Below are 16,593 nucleotides of genomic sequence, written 5' to 3' on the forward strand. Positions count from 1 at the left end.
ACTCAAATCAATTCGCTGCATCATTAATACTGCTAAATATCCCATGAAACCCAATCTTCTTTGATTTGTTATCCTAACTGATGCAAAGGGTCCTGAGATGATGCAGCTGGAATTTGCTTGGCTGGCTGACTGTCCTGATCAGAATCCACTTAGAGACCCTTTGCCATTGATCCTTAGAGGCTCTGGCTGCATAACTGCCCTCTTACCAACCACCATTTTTACCCTCCCCCTTAGGCTGAGCGGCTAATGGAGCAAGCTAGCTGCTGGGAAAAGGAGGAACAAGAAATCCTGTCGTCTAGAGCTAACAGTAGGCAATCACCTGCAAAAGTACAATCGAAAAATAAATATTTGCATTCCCCGGAGAGCCGGCCAGTAGCAGGGGAACGAGGGCAATTGATGGAGCTGTCTAAAGAGAGCAGTGAGGAGGAGGAGGAGGAGGAGGAGGAAGAGGAAGAAGAGGAAGAGGAAGAAGAGGAAGAAGAGGAGGAGGAGGAGGAAGAGGAAGATGAGGAAGAGGAAGAAGAAAATATTCAAAGCTCTCCCCCACGATTGACAAAACCACAGTCAGTTGCCATAAAGAGAAAGGTATGTGCTGTTTAGATCTCAGTCTGAGCAGCTTTCAGTCAAATCATCTTTGTCATTGCCAACATTGTGTTATTATTTTTTTCACTTTCTACTTTAGATGTAGTTCTGTGTATACAGTCTCACTGATCAGATATCGTAATCGATTATCTTATAGTCATGATTGTGTCTACTGGTGCTAAGGCAGTAAACCAGGAACGACCAGCTTCCTAGTCTAGCAGTCACTGCCACCTACTGGTCTGCAGGAGTAGAATCCAGTTATGAGAAAGAAAAGGGGCCCCAGAGAGCACTTCAACCACCTTCAAGGCCTCTGGTGGCCAAGAAACTTCAGAGTCATTGCAAGCTGGTGTTCTTGCTACTGCTTCTCTCTTGTTCTCAGCATAGAATTGTTAGAAGGGAATTTTTGGGCCCTTTGGGCTGATGTTTTTGTATTTGTGGCTTATGGCACATTAATGAAATTCCTCATATCTTAGTAACCTACTGGTTTTTCTAAATTATACCATCTAATTTCCAGAAATATAGAAAGTAAACAATCAATTTTGTTTTTAGGTAACTGCTATCCCAGCTTGTCAGCAATATCTGTGACATAAAGGGGGGACAGGTTTTGTTAGTAAAGCCAAAACAAATAGAGATAACAGGATACAAGGTAAGGCTCCATGCCAAGGTCACCACTATATAGTATCTGTCAAGCAGCTTGCTACTCAACTCCCAGATCGGTGCTTTCTTCTAAGCCTGGCAACTGGTAGGAGGGTAATTGTTGGGAGGTAGTAGAAAGGAACATCCCATGAAGTGGACTTCAGGCTTCTGAATAATGTTTTTTTAATTTCCTTTTTTTTTTTTTATTTAATTTTTAGTAGGTGGACACAATACCTTTATTTTTATGTGATGCTGAGGATTGAACCCATACTAGACGAGCCTCACACATGCTAGGCGAGCACTCTTCCACTGAGCCACAATCCTAGCCCATTTTTTAATTTCTTACAAGGAGAGTGCATTCATATCTTATGTACATAATGAGAGAAACTTGTCCTAAAAATATGAAAACCCAGAATTATCCAAGGCATGACATGGACCACTACCATATAAATGGACTCAACCTTAAGAAAACCAGTTCTTTTATGTTTTCTATACTTGTGTTTGGGAAAATTCAAGTGGTTTGTGAGGGTAGACAGACCAGTGGGGGTGGTATCAATAACTACAAATGTTAAACTATAGTATGATTAACAGGCCTATGTGTGTTTGTCAAGAACATTCAGAGCATTAATAATGTAAGACAGGAATTTTTGGATACAGTTTACCTGAAGGTTGGATTTTCTATTTTTTTATACTGGGGATTAAACTCAGGTTCTTGCACGTGATAGGCAAGAGCTATGCCATTGAGCTATGCTCCTAGCTCTAGAAGGTGGCTTTTAACCAAATTTAGTGAACCCTTCTTTATAGTTTATTTCCAACAATTTGGGGGCTCATTATTGACAGAGTACACTTTAACAGCAAATCTACCTGTTATTCCTTGATTTAATTTGTATTATTAAATACTTTTAGTTGGAAAACATTTTTTTATGATCTTGGAGTCATTTGTGCCAACCTTTAGTACAAATAGAAGAAATATTTTTATATCTTATATGGAGAATACAAATCTTCTTTTTTTTTTTTTTTTTTTTTTTTTTTTTTTTGCAGTACTGGGGATTGAACTCAGGGCCTTGTGCTTTCGAGGCAAGCCCTCTACCAGCTGAACTATCTCCCCAGCCCTGGATAATACAAATCTATCTTCTTTAGCTGCCTTTCATATTAAAATTTTTAGCAGAATTATCATTTGTTTAGTAACTACCAATACACAACCTTGTGGGCTTTTTTTTTTTTTTTTTTTTTAAATATTTTTTTAGATGTTGATAGATCTTTATTTTATTCTTTTATTTATATGTGGTGCTGAGAATCGAACCCAGTGCCTCACACATTCTAGGCAAGTGCTCTACCACTGAGCCACAACTCCAGCCCCCCCTTGTGGGCTTTTTAAGCAGGAGAGTAATACTTTCTTTAAGTACCCTTTCCTTCCTCCCCTTTTGTAGTTCCTGAAGTCCTGTAAAATGGGACAAGTAAGCCACTGTTGTATACCATCATGTTTTCCATAGTGTTTTGCATGTAGTGGGTTTCCAAGCATTAAATGAATGATTCAATGGCTAGTTAATTATTGCAACATTTATAGAAACATTGGGGTCCATGGTGCCCTACAAAGATCTATGATGTCTAGGATATTGAAGCCAGCAAGTACCACTTGGAAAATACATGCTAGAAAAGCAAAGCTTAGCTTTTAAAATATACAGTCAAGCTGCTAGGATGTGCCCTCTCAAAGCATCTGCTTGAGTAAACAACTGTTTTATTTGGAAAACACTTGCCTCTGTAGTTGGAGCCCGAGAGGGATGTTAAACATCAAATGGAAGGTTAAGTACAAAAGGCATTTACAGAAGTCTTTACGTGTAAGATTCTCAGGCGCATTTTCAATACATGTTTGCTGCATATCGACACAACCATTTAATTTCTCATGAGCTCTTATGTATTATGTTTGGAATTAATTTCAGAGGCCTTTTGTACTAAAGAAGAAAAGGGGTCGTAAACGCAGAAGGATCAACAGCAGTGTAACAACCGAGACCATTTCTGAGACGACAGAAGTACTGAATGAACCCTTTGACAACTCAGATGAAGAGAGGCCAATGCCGCAGCTGGAGCCTACCTGTGAGATCGAAGTGGAGGAAGATGGCAGGAAGCCAGTCCTGAGAAAAGCATTCCCACACCAACCTGGGAAGAAAAGACAAACAGAGGAAGAGGAAGGAAAAGACAATCATTGCTTTAAGAATGCTGACCCGTGTAGAAGTAAGTAGAGGGTTATAAAAATGTTACCCTATGACTGTCAGTCTGACTTGATACCAAAGGCATCTGGGAGGTCATGCCAGCACACCTGAAATAAGTGCTCATCTGTCCTTTCTCCCTGCAGTGGGATTTTATGTTAAACAACTCCTAAGACCAGAATGTTCCTCTAGGTGGGTTTGTCTTCCCAGAAATTAGCTCAGCTTCAAAAATTTGAAGTCTGTTAATAAGAAACACCCTGCATTTCCTTGATTCTATTATGTACTCTTCTTCGCTTAATGTTTTGGAAATCAAAGTGTATATTATTATCAGTGTGAGAATTTAATGAGAATAGTTCCTTTCCTAGAAAACACTTATTAGTAAACTAGTGAGACATTGTAATCATCAATAGTATCTGAGGATACTATGATCAAGAAACATATGAATTTACCCACACCATCAATATTAGCTTTGATAATATAGGATAATATAGAAATCAGGAAATTGTTCTTCCTTTTAAGTTGACAGGGGGTATCCCTTCCCCATGCTCTAAAAAAACTTACCAAACTACCAGTGAATTGTCCTTGATGGTAGGATCAGTAGCATGTAGAGTAAGAATGTGGATTCTGTGGCCATTGACATGGCTGTATCTGCCATTGTGGATAGAAAGGAAATAATATGAACATGAACTTAGGCCTGGTACTTGGCACTTCTGGAAGATCATCCTACATGACATTTATGTTCTTTTCAACTGGCCATTTTCAATGTAATACTGGCAGGTAAGTTTATATGTAGTTCTCCTCTTACAAAAATGAGCTAGAGCTTACCCTGCCATGCACTGATTGAATTAGAAATCACTCCATTCTGACACAAAGGATCTCTTTTCCTCATTTATTAGATCTTATTTGTGTTCTCCAAAATGTGTTTGATAGTTTTGTTTTTTATTGTTGGTGATGTTGATTTTTTGTTTTGTTTTGTTTTGTCTTTTGGAGGAGAGGGGATTAAAGGAGTACTGAGGATTGAATTCAAGGCTGTTCTGCCACTGAGCTACCTTCTCAGCTCTTTTTTTTTTTTTTTTTTTTTTTTTTTTTTTTTGAGATAAGATCTTGCTATGTTGACAAGGCTGGCCTCAAACTTTCTATCCTCCTGCCTCGGTATCCTTAGTAGCTGGAAGAGTGCACCACCATATCTGGCCGAAAATAGCATTTCTAGTTGCTCCTTCTAGAGCTTTCCCCTTAAATTGGCTATTTATTTTAGGGGACTAGTGTGGTCTTTAAAGAGGTTAAGACTTGGGTGTTTTATATATTTATTTATAATTATGTATGTGTAAATATATTCATGTATTTGTTCACTTATATTTATGTAAACATTTATTTATTTATATTCACATGTGCACATAGGTACAGAAAAATAAGGTTAACTGAACTGAAATGAACTTTGCAATCACAGTGTGTTTCTAATTGTTTTTACAATTTAAATCTTCCTGTTGAGCAGTAAACTGATCCAAAATACAATGTGGACAGAGTTAGTGATAAGAAGAATACCTATATTTTCAATATTCAGTAATTTCATGGTCATTATATTGCAGGTTGTAGCTTGCAGAAATGATGATCCTAAGCCAGGTGTGGTGACACACATCCGTAATCCCAGCTATTCGGGAAGCAGAGGCCAGAGGATCACAAGTTCCAGGCTAGCCGGGCAACTTAGTGAGACTCTGTCTCAATATAGAACTTTAAAAAGGACTGTGGATTTAGCTCAGAGCATGTGCAGAAAGCCTCTGGGTTCAATCCCTTATACTGCCAAAGGGAAAAATAAAAAAGATAATCCTAAAAATGATGATTTACAGATGCATTTGTGTTTTGTGAATCTAGTTATTTATTCATTTGTTTCAGAGATACACAGTTTATTTTTATGCCAGAGGAAACATTCAACGAAAATTAAATAACGTCATCTGAGATCCTTTAAATTGAGTAAATATCCACAAAAGTTTATTTCCTCAGGATAGATATAGCAGTTATTTTTCTAGTGCAGTGATGATTTGGATATAAGCTAGCATTAATTCCTTTCCCTAGAATTTCCTAATTTCTAAATGTTCAAGTTCATTTTTTTTTTTTTTTAATGTTGTGGAACTTGAGGCTTTTGCATCATAGAATGTCTTGTTTGTTAAACTCGAATGTTTTCCCAGGCCTAGGTTATTTACTTGGTTTATGCAACAATATTATTCTACATTAGTCTTGATTATCTTGACCATCAACTCTTAAAATGCTAAATTGAAAGCACTGCTGGTTAATGAATTTAGAGGAATGAATTCAAGTTGTCCATGGCTATGATTTCTAAAAATTTGCTTGTCTTCCTTCCCCTTTCTGTCTCTTTACTAAGACAAAATAGACGATGATGCAAATAACTTGAAAGAAGGGAGCAAAGACAATCCTGAACCTCTAAAGTGCAAACAAGTATGGCCAAAAGGAACAAAGCGTGGTCTTTCTAAGTGGAGGCAAAACAAAGAGAGGAAGACTGGATTTAAACTGAATCTGTATACCCCACCAGAAACACCCATGGAACCTGAGGAGCAGGTCACAGTGGAAGAGCAGAAGGAGATTTTGGAAGACAAAATTAGTCCCATGCCCATCGGGATTGGGGAAGAGGTGAGGGAGACTGTGGAAACCCTGCTGCCTCGGGATGGAAACAGAAAGGAAGAAATATGTGCACCTGTAAGTCCAAATAAATCACCAGGTGAAAAGCCAGATGAGGACCTCATCAAACCTGAGGAAGAGGAGGAGGAAGAAGAGGAGGAGGAGGAGGAAGAGGAAGAAGAGGAGGAGGAGGAAGAAGAAACTGTAGGAAAAGACCAGGATAGTGCTAAAAGTCAGGAAAAAGAGGAACCAGGAATCTCCATGGATAAAGAAGACACTGTGCATTTGGATGATCATGAAGAGGAAGAAGAGGAGGATGAAGAGCCATCTCACAACGAGGATCATGATGCAGATGATGAAGATGACAGTCACATGGAGTCTGCCGCAGTGGAGAAGGAAGAACTCCCAAGGGAAACCTTCAAAGAAGTGCTGGAAAACCAGGAGGCTTTTTTAGACCTTAGTGTCCAACCTAGTCATTCAAATCCAGAGGTCCTGATGGAGTGTGGCGTTGACCTTGCAGCTTCGTGTAACACTGAGCCTAAAGAGCTTGCTGGGGATACTGAAAATGCACCTGAGTCTGATGAGGAGCCCCCAGAGGAACAGACACAGAAGCAGGACCAAAAGAATAATGAAGTAGATTCTGAGTTCAAAGAGGGAAACACAGCCACCATGGAAATCGACTCGGAGACTGTTCAGGCAGTTCAGTCCTTAACCCAGGAGAACAGGGAACAGGACGACACCTTTCAGGATTGTGCTGAGACTCAAGAGGCCTGCAGAAGCCTACAGAACTACACCCATGCAGACCAAAGTCCACAAATTGCTGCTACACTGGACGATTGCCAACAGTCAGATCACAGTAGCCCAGTGTCATCAGTTCATTCCCATCCTGGCCAGTCAGTCCGTTCTGTCAATAGTCCAAGTGTTCCTGCCCTAGAGAGCAGCTATGCTCAGATCAGCCCAGATCAGAGTGCCATCTCAGTACCATCTCTGCAGAACATGGAAACCAGTCCAATGATGGATGTCCCATCAGTTTCAGATCACTCACAGCAAGTTGTGGATAGTGGATTTAGTGACCTGGGCAGTATTGAGAGCACAACGGAGAACTATGAAAATCCAAGCAGTTATGACTCTACTATGGGTGGCAGCATTTGTGGAAACGGCTCTTCTCAGAACAGCTGCTCCTATAGCAACCTCACCTCTAGCAATCTGACACAGAGCAGCTGTGCCGTCACCCAGCAGATGTCCAACATCAGCGGGAGCTGCAGCATGCTGCAGCAAACCAGCATCAGCTCTCCCCCAACCTGCAGCGTCAAGTCTCCCCAAGGCTGTGTGGTGGAGAGGCCTCCGAGCAGCAGCCAGCAGCTGGCTCAGTGTAGCATGGCTGCTAACTTCACCCCACCGATGCAGCTGGCTGACATCCCCGAGACAGGCAACGCCAACATTGGCTTATATGAGCGAATGGGTCAAAGTGATTTTGGGGCTGGGCACTACCCACAGCCATCTGCCACCTTCAGCCTTGCCAAACTGCAGCAGTTAACTAATACACTTATTGATCATTCATTGCCTTACAGCCATTCCGCTGCTGTGACTTCCTATGCAAACAGTGCCTCTTTGTCCACACCATTAAGTAACACAGGGCTTGTTCAGCTTTCTCAGTCTCCACACTCCGTCCCTGGGGGACCCCAAGCACAAGCTACCATGACCCCACCCCCTAACCTGACTCCTCCTCCAATGAATCTGCCACCGCCTCTTTTGCAGCGGAACATGGCTGCTTCAAATATTGGCATTTCCCACAGCCAAAGACTGCAAACCCAGATTGCCAGCAAGGGCCACGTCTCCATGAGAACCAAGTCGGCATCTCTGTCACCAGCCGCTGCCACCCATCAGTCACAAATCTATGGGCGCTCCCAGACTGTAGCCATGCAGGGTCCTGCACGAACTTTAACAATGCAAAGAGGCATGAACATGAGTGTGAACCTGATGCCAGCCCCAGCCTACAATGTCAATTCTGTGAACATGAACATGAACACTCTCAATGCCATGAATGGGTACAGCATGTCCCAGCCAATGATGAACAGTGGCTACCACAGCAATCATGGCTACATGAATCAAACTCCCCAGTACCCTATGCAGATGCAGATGGGCATGATGGGAACCCAGCCATATGCCCAGCAGCCAATGCAGACCCCGCCCCACAGTAACATGATGTACACAGCCCCTGGACATCACGGCTACATGAACACAGGCATGTCCAAACAATCTCTCAATGGGTCCTACATGAGAAGGTAGACAACTTGGGCAGTCCATGAGACCCACTGGGTGTCACTATTGGATTGATCTGCACAAATACCTTTGAAGAGTACGATTTCAAAACCAGCAATTGGTGTGAATGCAAAAATATTTGTTGGCACCATTTATTTAAAAAAAAAAAAAGCTGTATGCAGCAGAAAGCCTTATACAAGTTGTTTTTCTTTTTTTCCTTTTTCTTTTTTGGTACCTTTGTTTCTGTTACTTTTATATGACATTCTCTGCGAAGGAAGGCCTCTCTGGACTACAATTGGAGGCAGCCACTGGTTGTGCCTGCTTCCATTAAACAATGTGGATATCAAGCCCCCAGATTATCTGTTTTAATATTGAACCTAGAGCTTTTTTTTCTTCCCTGTCCACTCCATGTAAATGCCTTTAGCATTTCAGTTATTGTATATTTTGTTTAAGGTGACACTTCAGCATGCCGCTAATGTCTTTGTTAGTGACAGTGCATTTTGTAGTACTGTACAAGTGTTGTGCTAACAGTAAGCCATTTCTTAAGTTTTTTGCCTTGATTAGGGTGCCCTAATTTGAGGGTTTAAAAAAAACTATATTTTTGTTAATTATAAAACTGTAAAGAGCTATAAAAGCTATTCCCATTTGGTTAGTCAAGAGGGTTTTATTGCTAAATGTTTGGTGTAAAGTTGAGACCCTTTTCCATTTTGGTGACAGATTTCTTTGGGGAAAAAGGCAGCTTTCTGTTTTATAAATGCAGACTTCTGTTTATTGAATGAAGCATATCTCAGTGTTTATCTGTCAGGTTTTGAAACATTTCATATATGTCCAAATACTTGGCAGAATTTAAAAAAATAGTGAATTTGGTGTAAAGTTGCTATTTTATGGAAATGCCTCTAACTTTACATTTTCATTCCATCTGTAGATTTTTCTATCTTTATAAAATATTGGAGTTATTTTTTAAGGAAAAATAGAGAAGTAGCTTGTGAATAGCTCAAACTAAGCTTACAAATCGCATGTAAAAAAAGCAAAAAAGTTATTTGTGTCTGTTTATATTGCTTCCTTTTTTGTAGCCTTTGTACCTGTACAGGGTGACAGTAAGGGCCAAGCAGGAGAGGCGTAATCCTTGTATAAAATAGGAGCCAGCGACACTCTTGTATTTATCTGTTATCTTTTTAGTCAGTTACTTCAAAAAAAAACAAAAAACAAAAACAAACAAAAAAAGCTGTACATTTTAACATAAAATAAATTATGATGAGCCATTTTTAGCCTCTTGTGTCCTGTCATATTATGATTGATAGAGAATGACCAATTGAACTGTATCATGTGTCACATCTCAGAACACATACACATTTTGGGAAAATAAATTATTTAGTGTAAATTGGAGTTATGAGATTTTCTGATTTGTTTTGACTTTGGGGGAGGGGTTGGCAATAAATAAAAGTAATATCTAATAAAACCATCACATATACCAAATACCTATTTAATAAATTAATTTATAATGGATTTTAATGCTTTTCATGAAAGTTTATTTTATGCTAGTGCATACCTTCTGTATGCCAATCATTGTCTTTAAAATAAAGTGAATTTGTTTTTTTCTTTTTGACTTTGATCTTCATTTGCAAAGAGATCCTGCACAAATGTCCCAAATATCCAGCTGCTTCGTTTGTACAGTCTGTATAAACTCCCCTCAGGGCCTAGTACCATGATAGAAAGCTTCATTTTTATGAAGATTAATACCAAAACACCCAATTTGGTGTATGTTTGAAAATTTATTTCCTTTAAGTGTGAAAGTTTTGCTCTGTTGTGAATGATTGATTGTATGTTTTCTTTAGTCTAAAAGGTCAGACCAAGGGGGAAAATATTCACAAACATTATTTAATGGCATTCAGAGAAAGTTTTGCATGAAAGTTTAAACATTACTCAAGCACTAAGTCTAGAAATATGTGTTCATAACTCTCCACTAAGCAAGTCACTACTGTTGTTTCAGCACATAATAATTATGTGTTACACATATTCTAGATACAAACCTTAAAATGATCTCAAAATAAAACCCTGAAAAGGTAGGACAGAGTGCGCACACCAGGATAAAGGGTCCGTGTGGAGGGAGGATGCCTGGCGAGCCAGGCCTTGTGCTCTCATCTGCATCATCATTTTCTTTCAGTTAGTTGCAGTCATACTGGGTTTAACATCCACAATTTTCCCTCGAGTCCCTTCCTTCCACACCTGCAAAGTGGGCAATGCCTGTAGGAGGGAGAGCTTCCAGGAAGATGCTTCTGCAAGGGCTGCTGTGGCAAAAGTTGACTTCCCATCCACCCAACTGGGCCGTGTGTGGCTTGTATGAATCCATGGTTGTAGCAGGTCAGAAATGGCCACCCATCAGGCATGAGGCTGCCTGAGCCTGGGAAGCCTCAGGACTCCCACAGGCCCCACCTTGAAACTGTCATGATTTCAGTCTCTTTCCTATTGCTTTAAGTTTTGGGGGACCCTGGAGACTCCCCTGTGTTCCCTTTGCTGATTACACTGTTGGGTTTGTGGAATGTGGAGCGCCAATGTGCCCACTCCTGCCTGCCCCACAGCCCTCTAGCTAGCTTGTGGACAAATCCCAGTCACTGCCCCAAACCTGCCACACCAGATCAAGACCAGCACTAGAGACACCTTGTGTCTCACAGAGACTGGCACAGTCACGTCTGGGAGCTGTCTTTGAGCCCCAAGTTCCAACATTCTTGAGGGGTCAGAAAGGTTTAGCATAGGAGAGAAATTGCACAGCTGGGATGGCTGCAGAGCAATTTGCTGTCTCCTCACCCACCCACTCGCTGGAAAATTCAGATCTGAATGTGACACCACAGATCCTGGAAAACAGGACTTGGACTTGGATTCATCACAACTGAATACACTCCCCATTAGGTTGGGATTCATTCACAGGCCACATCTTTAAAAACCAGTAATGTGTTCTTGTTCATTTATTTCATGAAAGTCTAACGTCTGTTGCCAACCTACTTTCATGACACCACCCTAGGTACATGGGCCTCGGACTTTGGCCTTTTTCACCAACATGGTGTTTTAGAAATAACGACTCACAACATTGTCACAAAAAGCTTTCACCAACAGCCCTTCTGCCTGATCCACATGCTCACCCTGTGTGGGAAATGGGGTGGTCATTTTCATTTACAGATCAGGAAATCAAGGCTCAAAGAAGCTAACCTAATTGCCTGAACTCACCCAGCTAAAATTTGTAAGCTGAAACAAACCCAGGATTCCCAAATCACAACTCTTTCTCCTAAAATACTGTATCCCGGGAAAAGGCTCTAACTCGTCACCTCTCTGGTTTAAAGGCTTAACTAATGAATACACGATGCTGTAAAAACTGTTAAGTGCTATATAAATATAGGTTCCTTTGTTGTTGCAAGCAAGCCTTGCTCTGCAGTCAGCCTGATATACTGACAGTGTAAGTACCGTTGTGTTACCCAGCAGTGCCTTCAGTGTCTGTGCCCAGGCTCCCCTGACGCCTGCTACCTTCTTTGTTCCCATTCCCAGATTCCACCTAGGCCCGGCTGCAAATGTTCATGTTCTGCAACACTCTGGCCTGAAGCATCCTCTTGGTGTCCTTATCTAGTATGGTGACTTCAGGTTCTACCCCTTCACTGTATTTGTATCTCCAATTGTGCACACTCCTCTGAGCTCTAGAGTCCTGATCAAATGACGGGACACCTTTCTGTGTCTTATGGACATGCCATACTGAAGTCATACCCAGTTCGCTGACCTTCATTTCTCTCCTCTCAGCAAGTCCTCCCCTCTTCCCGCATAATTCCAAAATAATCTTGAACGCAAATCCTGGCATCATCAGTCCAGACCACCTTCCCCTTTCCTGTAACACCCCCCTAACTGATCTTCTGGTCTCCCTTCTCAATTTCCTGTAACCCATTCTCCACACTTCGGCCAAAGTGATTTTTTCTGGAGTGATCTTGAAAGAGCTCACACCATTTCCCTGCTTAAAATCTGTCAGTGGTTTTTCTTTGCACTGGGAATAAAACCTAACCTCTCTACCCCTTTCCTTGCACTCCCCTGTCACCTGACCTGCAGTTCCTCAGCCTAGAGTGCTCCCTCCACCTTGGAAGGGTGTGCTGACTTCAAGCCTAAGCTTACTTGTCAGAGAGGTTGCCCTTCACCACTCGGCTTCTAAAGTAGGTTGCTCTCCCCATGCTTCCTATTGCTGCCCACCTTAGCACCCATCTCCCTTATTGTATTTCTATTACAACCCACACTTGTTTTTATTTTTGGCCTCCATTATAATGCAACTGTTGGCATGTAGTACATTCTCAACAAATATTTGTGGATCGAATGAACATTTTACTTGTGAAGATGTGAAACACTATTGGAAAAACTTTCTTCTATCTCTGGCTTTCAGGAGTCACCAGAAGAGTCAGACCCTCTAGTGTTAAGTTCTCTGCTGCTTCTGCCATCAGCAGGACTTAGCTTTACAAAGAGATGGTGGCATACAGGGAGATACAAGGGTGGTAGATGCTCAAGAAAACACATCCTCCCTAAAGGGAATTCATTTAAATGTAAATAGTTCATTAAAATAGAAGTAATGATTTGTGTCTGGGCATGGAATAGATCAGACCTAAGAGAAAACTGTTCAGAGAGCAGCCATTGGAATGCCGTGATAGGAAAACCCAGGTAGAGATCACTATGAGTCTTTAGGTCTGCATCTCTTTCCCAAGAGCCCATACATGGCTCCCATTACACTCCAACCTGAGTTGTCAAGCAATTCCATCACCCTTGGTCATTATGCCCCTACAACACTGTTCTCTCCCTCACAATCACAAGAGTTGTGGCTGATCCAGCCTAACCCCTGTCCCATTTAGCCCTGTCCCAATTTCAGAGGGAACATCCCATCTTTTCAATCTTACCCGCCAAGATCAGTTTACTAAACATATTTCCATTTCAGCTTTGCCTTTTTGCTTTGCAATTCCCTTGCAATGTTTCAGGGTTTTAACATGGTGGCCGGGAGGGGACTTCTCAGGGGAATCCCCTTCATGTGCATGTTAATCTGAGGACCAGACTTCTCTTGGGCCAAGGTGACCCTCCCAGAGCAGAACCAGGGCAGTCCTGAGGAACCAAGTCCTGGTATAAGGGCCCAGGACACAACTTCCCTGAGGTCATAGGGAGACTGTTGGGTGGCTTTATCCAGCTGCTGATTCCCTGGACTCTTACCTCCCTCTAGCAAGAACTCCCTCTTTTATTCTATTGAGAATCACAACCAAACTGGAGACCTGACCCTTTTTCATTGTTTCCCGGGAGGACTCATGCTCTTGGCTTTTTCCAGGTGGTTTCCATTTCTGGTCCTTGACTGCTAGTATCTTCACCCCCAGCATCTCTCTTTGGGTTCAGTCTGGTTCAGGTTCCTGGCTCCAGAAGTCACCACTACCCACTTGGTGCTGCTACTGTTTTCTCAAGAACAGAGCACACATGCTCACAGTGAGCGGCTTAGCTGTGAGAGCTGACCTCAGCCCTGAGCCCCACTGGCTGCCCCATCCTCCCATGCCACAGCAGACCCCTTTATAAATACTTCCTGGTGGGGCTGAAAACAACCCAGTCCCAGCTGCTCTGACTAGAGGCAGGATCCTGGTCTGCTGGGAAGTGTCATCCTTTCCCTCATTTTGTGCAAGATTATAAAGCCAAACTCTTGCTTGTCCAAATTTGCCACAATTTATTGAATTTGTCTGAGTAGTGGCAGTTCTGGCCACCATTCAGAAGAGCCCTGGCTCCCTGAGGCAGGCAGGAAGCCAAGGGCAAGGGGCTCTAAGGGGCTTAGGACCCCACTCCCTACCCCTGCCAGGCCAGCAGCATCCGAGGATGGTGACCTGGGGATTCCATGGGTAAAGAATGCGGGTGCACCCCCTTCCCTGATACCTGTGAAAGCTCTCCTGTAACAGCTGCACAGGCACTTTTCTGTGTTTATAGAAAATCAAGTTCTATTTTAAAATTATTTTTTATAAGAATGTAACTTTTCGTTCAGACAAAGCCAAACATTTAATCACAACACAATTCCCACACATTTTAAAATCCTTTTCTGTTTCCATCTTAAAAAAAAAAAAAAAATCACAGGAGACTGTGCAGAACGGTGCTCTCATCTGCAACCAATTGAGCCGGGCGCCAGTCTCCCCCCACGGGGCTGAGGCCTGGACTCTGCCAGGAGGCGGCTCTGAAGCCTCCCTGCTCTCAGCACACACTGGGAAGTTTAATAAGATTATTATGAAGAAGTCAAGCTTTGGTTTCACTGTCCCTTCTCTGTGACTAAAGTCACAGGACAGTGCCATTTCAGCCTTTCATCCTCCATCCCAAGAGTCAGTGTTTGATGACGAAGAGGACCCTATGGCTCCTCCGGGATGTCCCCACGCTGGGCCTGTCGCCTCTGCTGTACCAGCTGCTTGTCCAGTTCTCGAAGTTGCTTCAGAAAGCCCCGATTGGGTAGGACGCAGCGGTTCTTGGCCACTTGTTGGATGGCATCCACCAGAGTCATGTTCCTGTGGATCATTAGGTAGGCCAGGACCAGGGTTGCTGACCGGCTGCGACCCATGGCGCAGTGAACCAGGATCTTATCTGCAGATGGAGTGGGGAGAAGAAAACCCACACTGAAGGGGTGGCTGGCCCGTGGAGAAGGACTTGCATGAGGCCAGGGAGGCCTGCTCAGTTCTGATTGGCTCGCCCACCTTCACCCACAGCTCCTCATCTGCTTGGGGAAACTATCTCTTTTTTTGTTTCTTTGTGAAGGCAATTTTACATAATGCACTTTGTATGCTCTTTGACACCTATTAAAACTCAATAAACGGCATTAGTTGCTGGGCACTGTGGTGCACGCCTGTAATCCCAGTGACTAGGAAGGCTGAGGGATAAGGATTGCAAGTTCATAAGCCAGCTTGAGCAACTTAGTGAGATCCTGTCACAAAATAAAAAATAAAAAGGACTGGGGACTTAGGACTTAGGACAGTGGTAAAGCACCTCTGGGTTCAATCCCCAGTACTAAACAAATAAATAAATAAACAAAAGATGTTTATTTATATTGTTGCCTCAGTAAGGAAGGGGAAGAGGGAAGTGAAATTAAGGCTCTCACCTGCCTAAATACCTCTAAGTGAGGACTCCTAAGTCAGTGTGCTGAAGAAATTATTTTATGGGTTTGTGTGTGTGTGTTCAACGCTCATTTATTTATGTCGAATAGGGTAGTCACTAGGGTTCAAATGTCAAGAGGTAACAAAAGATGACCAGAAAAGACTCCAGTGCCTCAGCTTCCAGTAGCAACAGGCATTATGGGGTTTTTTCTTCCAGAGAGGAATCAGTGCATATGCATAACAAACCAGGTTTATTTCTCTTCTTCTTCTTCTTCTTCTTCTTCTTCTTCTTCTTTTTTTTTTTTGCCTCAATGGTAGCAAGTTTTACATCCTTTTCTATACCTTGCCTTTTCCATTTAACAGTATCTCTACAGATTTGTATATGAAGGATTCATTCATTTATTTATGTTTTCTTGTGTCTATACCAAGTTCCTCTGTAGAGATGATCCATAAGCAACTGTAGACAGAATACATTCCCTGGGAGACCCTGGAATGACCATCCCATGCGTGGGCTAGATGTGGAGTGGAGAGGTATGTGCACTTTTGGCATTATCTACAGTACTGCTAGATTTGACCCTGGATAAGGAGATAGCTGCCTCAGTCCCCAAAGGCCCTTTGAGCAGCCCAGAGGACATGGTCTGCTTGCTGTGGCATCTGTGAGCATCCACGTGGCCAGTGGAGACCATATTACCCTGGCCTGATCTCTTGCAGATCTGGGTTCCAAACAGGGTTCTGCCATTAACTGCCAGTTGGCTAACAAATAGGTAAGTCACTCAATCTCTGGAGCTCTAATTTCCTCAACTGTCAAGAGCGGAGCAAAATCAGATCAGCAGTGAGCAAATCTAATTCTGTAAAATTACATGCTTGAGTTTTTTAAAAAAATGAAAGTAGTTTTACTGTTATGTGCCAAAGGCAAGGGATGAATATTCTTACAACTTAAATTAGCTACATTATTGTTTATACTAGCTGTTCTCCAAGTGTGTTCCAAGATCCCTGGGAGTTCCCAGGAAACTTTCAGGAGATGCATGGAGTCAAGATGATTTCCATCATAGTACTGTGGTGATATTTGTCTCACTGTGTTGACATGCACGCTGACATTGCCTTTGTGACAGTCACAAAGGCAATGGTGTGCAGAACTTCTGCTGTCTTAGCAGGGATCATGG

The 16,593-nt window shown here is 42.3% G+C and overlaps 2 protein-coding genes across 5 annotated transcripts in view; one reads left to right on the forward strand and one right to left on the reverse strand.

The window, feature by feature from the left end:
- Kat6b (lysine acetyltransferase 6B) overlaps nt 1-9,591 on the forward strand; it is a 183,500-nt gene extending 173,909 nt beyond the window's left edge. For all 4 annotated transcript variants that reach the window (XM_047552586.1, XM_047552585.1, XM_047552587.1 and 1 more), the window contains exons 16-18: nt 235-585; nt 3,159-3,450; nt 5,803-9,591. In XM_047552586.1, the coding sequence (XP_047408542.1) occupies nt 235-585; nt 3,159-3,450; nt 5,803-8,345 (3,186 nt within the window). In that variant the 3' untranslated portion in view covers nt 8,346-9,591. The remainder of the gene's footprint in view (nt 1-234; nt 586-3,158; nt 3,451-5,802) is intronic.
- A 496-nt stretch (nt 9,592-10,087) lies between these two features.
- Dusp29 (dual specificity phosphatase 29) overlaps nt 10,088-16,593 on the reverse strand; it is a 39,233-nt gene continuing 32,727 nt past the window's right edge. Inside the window, exon 4 of the mRNA XM_047551979.1 lies at nt 10,088-14,924. Coding sequence (XP_047407935.1) covers nt 14,695-14,924 — 230 coding nt within the window. The 3' untranslated portion in view covers nt 10,088-14,694. The remainder of the gene's footprint in view (nt 14,925-16,593) is intronic.

The sequence above is a fragment of the Sciurus carolinensis genome, chromosome 5, assembly GCF_902686445.1.
Source record: "Sciurus carolinensis chromosome 5, mSciCar1.2, whole genome shotgun sequence".
Lineage (NCBI taxonomy): Eukaryota > Metazoa > Chordata > Mammalia > Rodentia > Sciuridae > Sciurus > Sciurus carolinensis.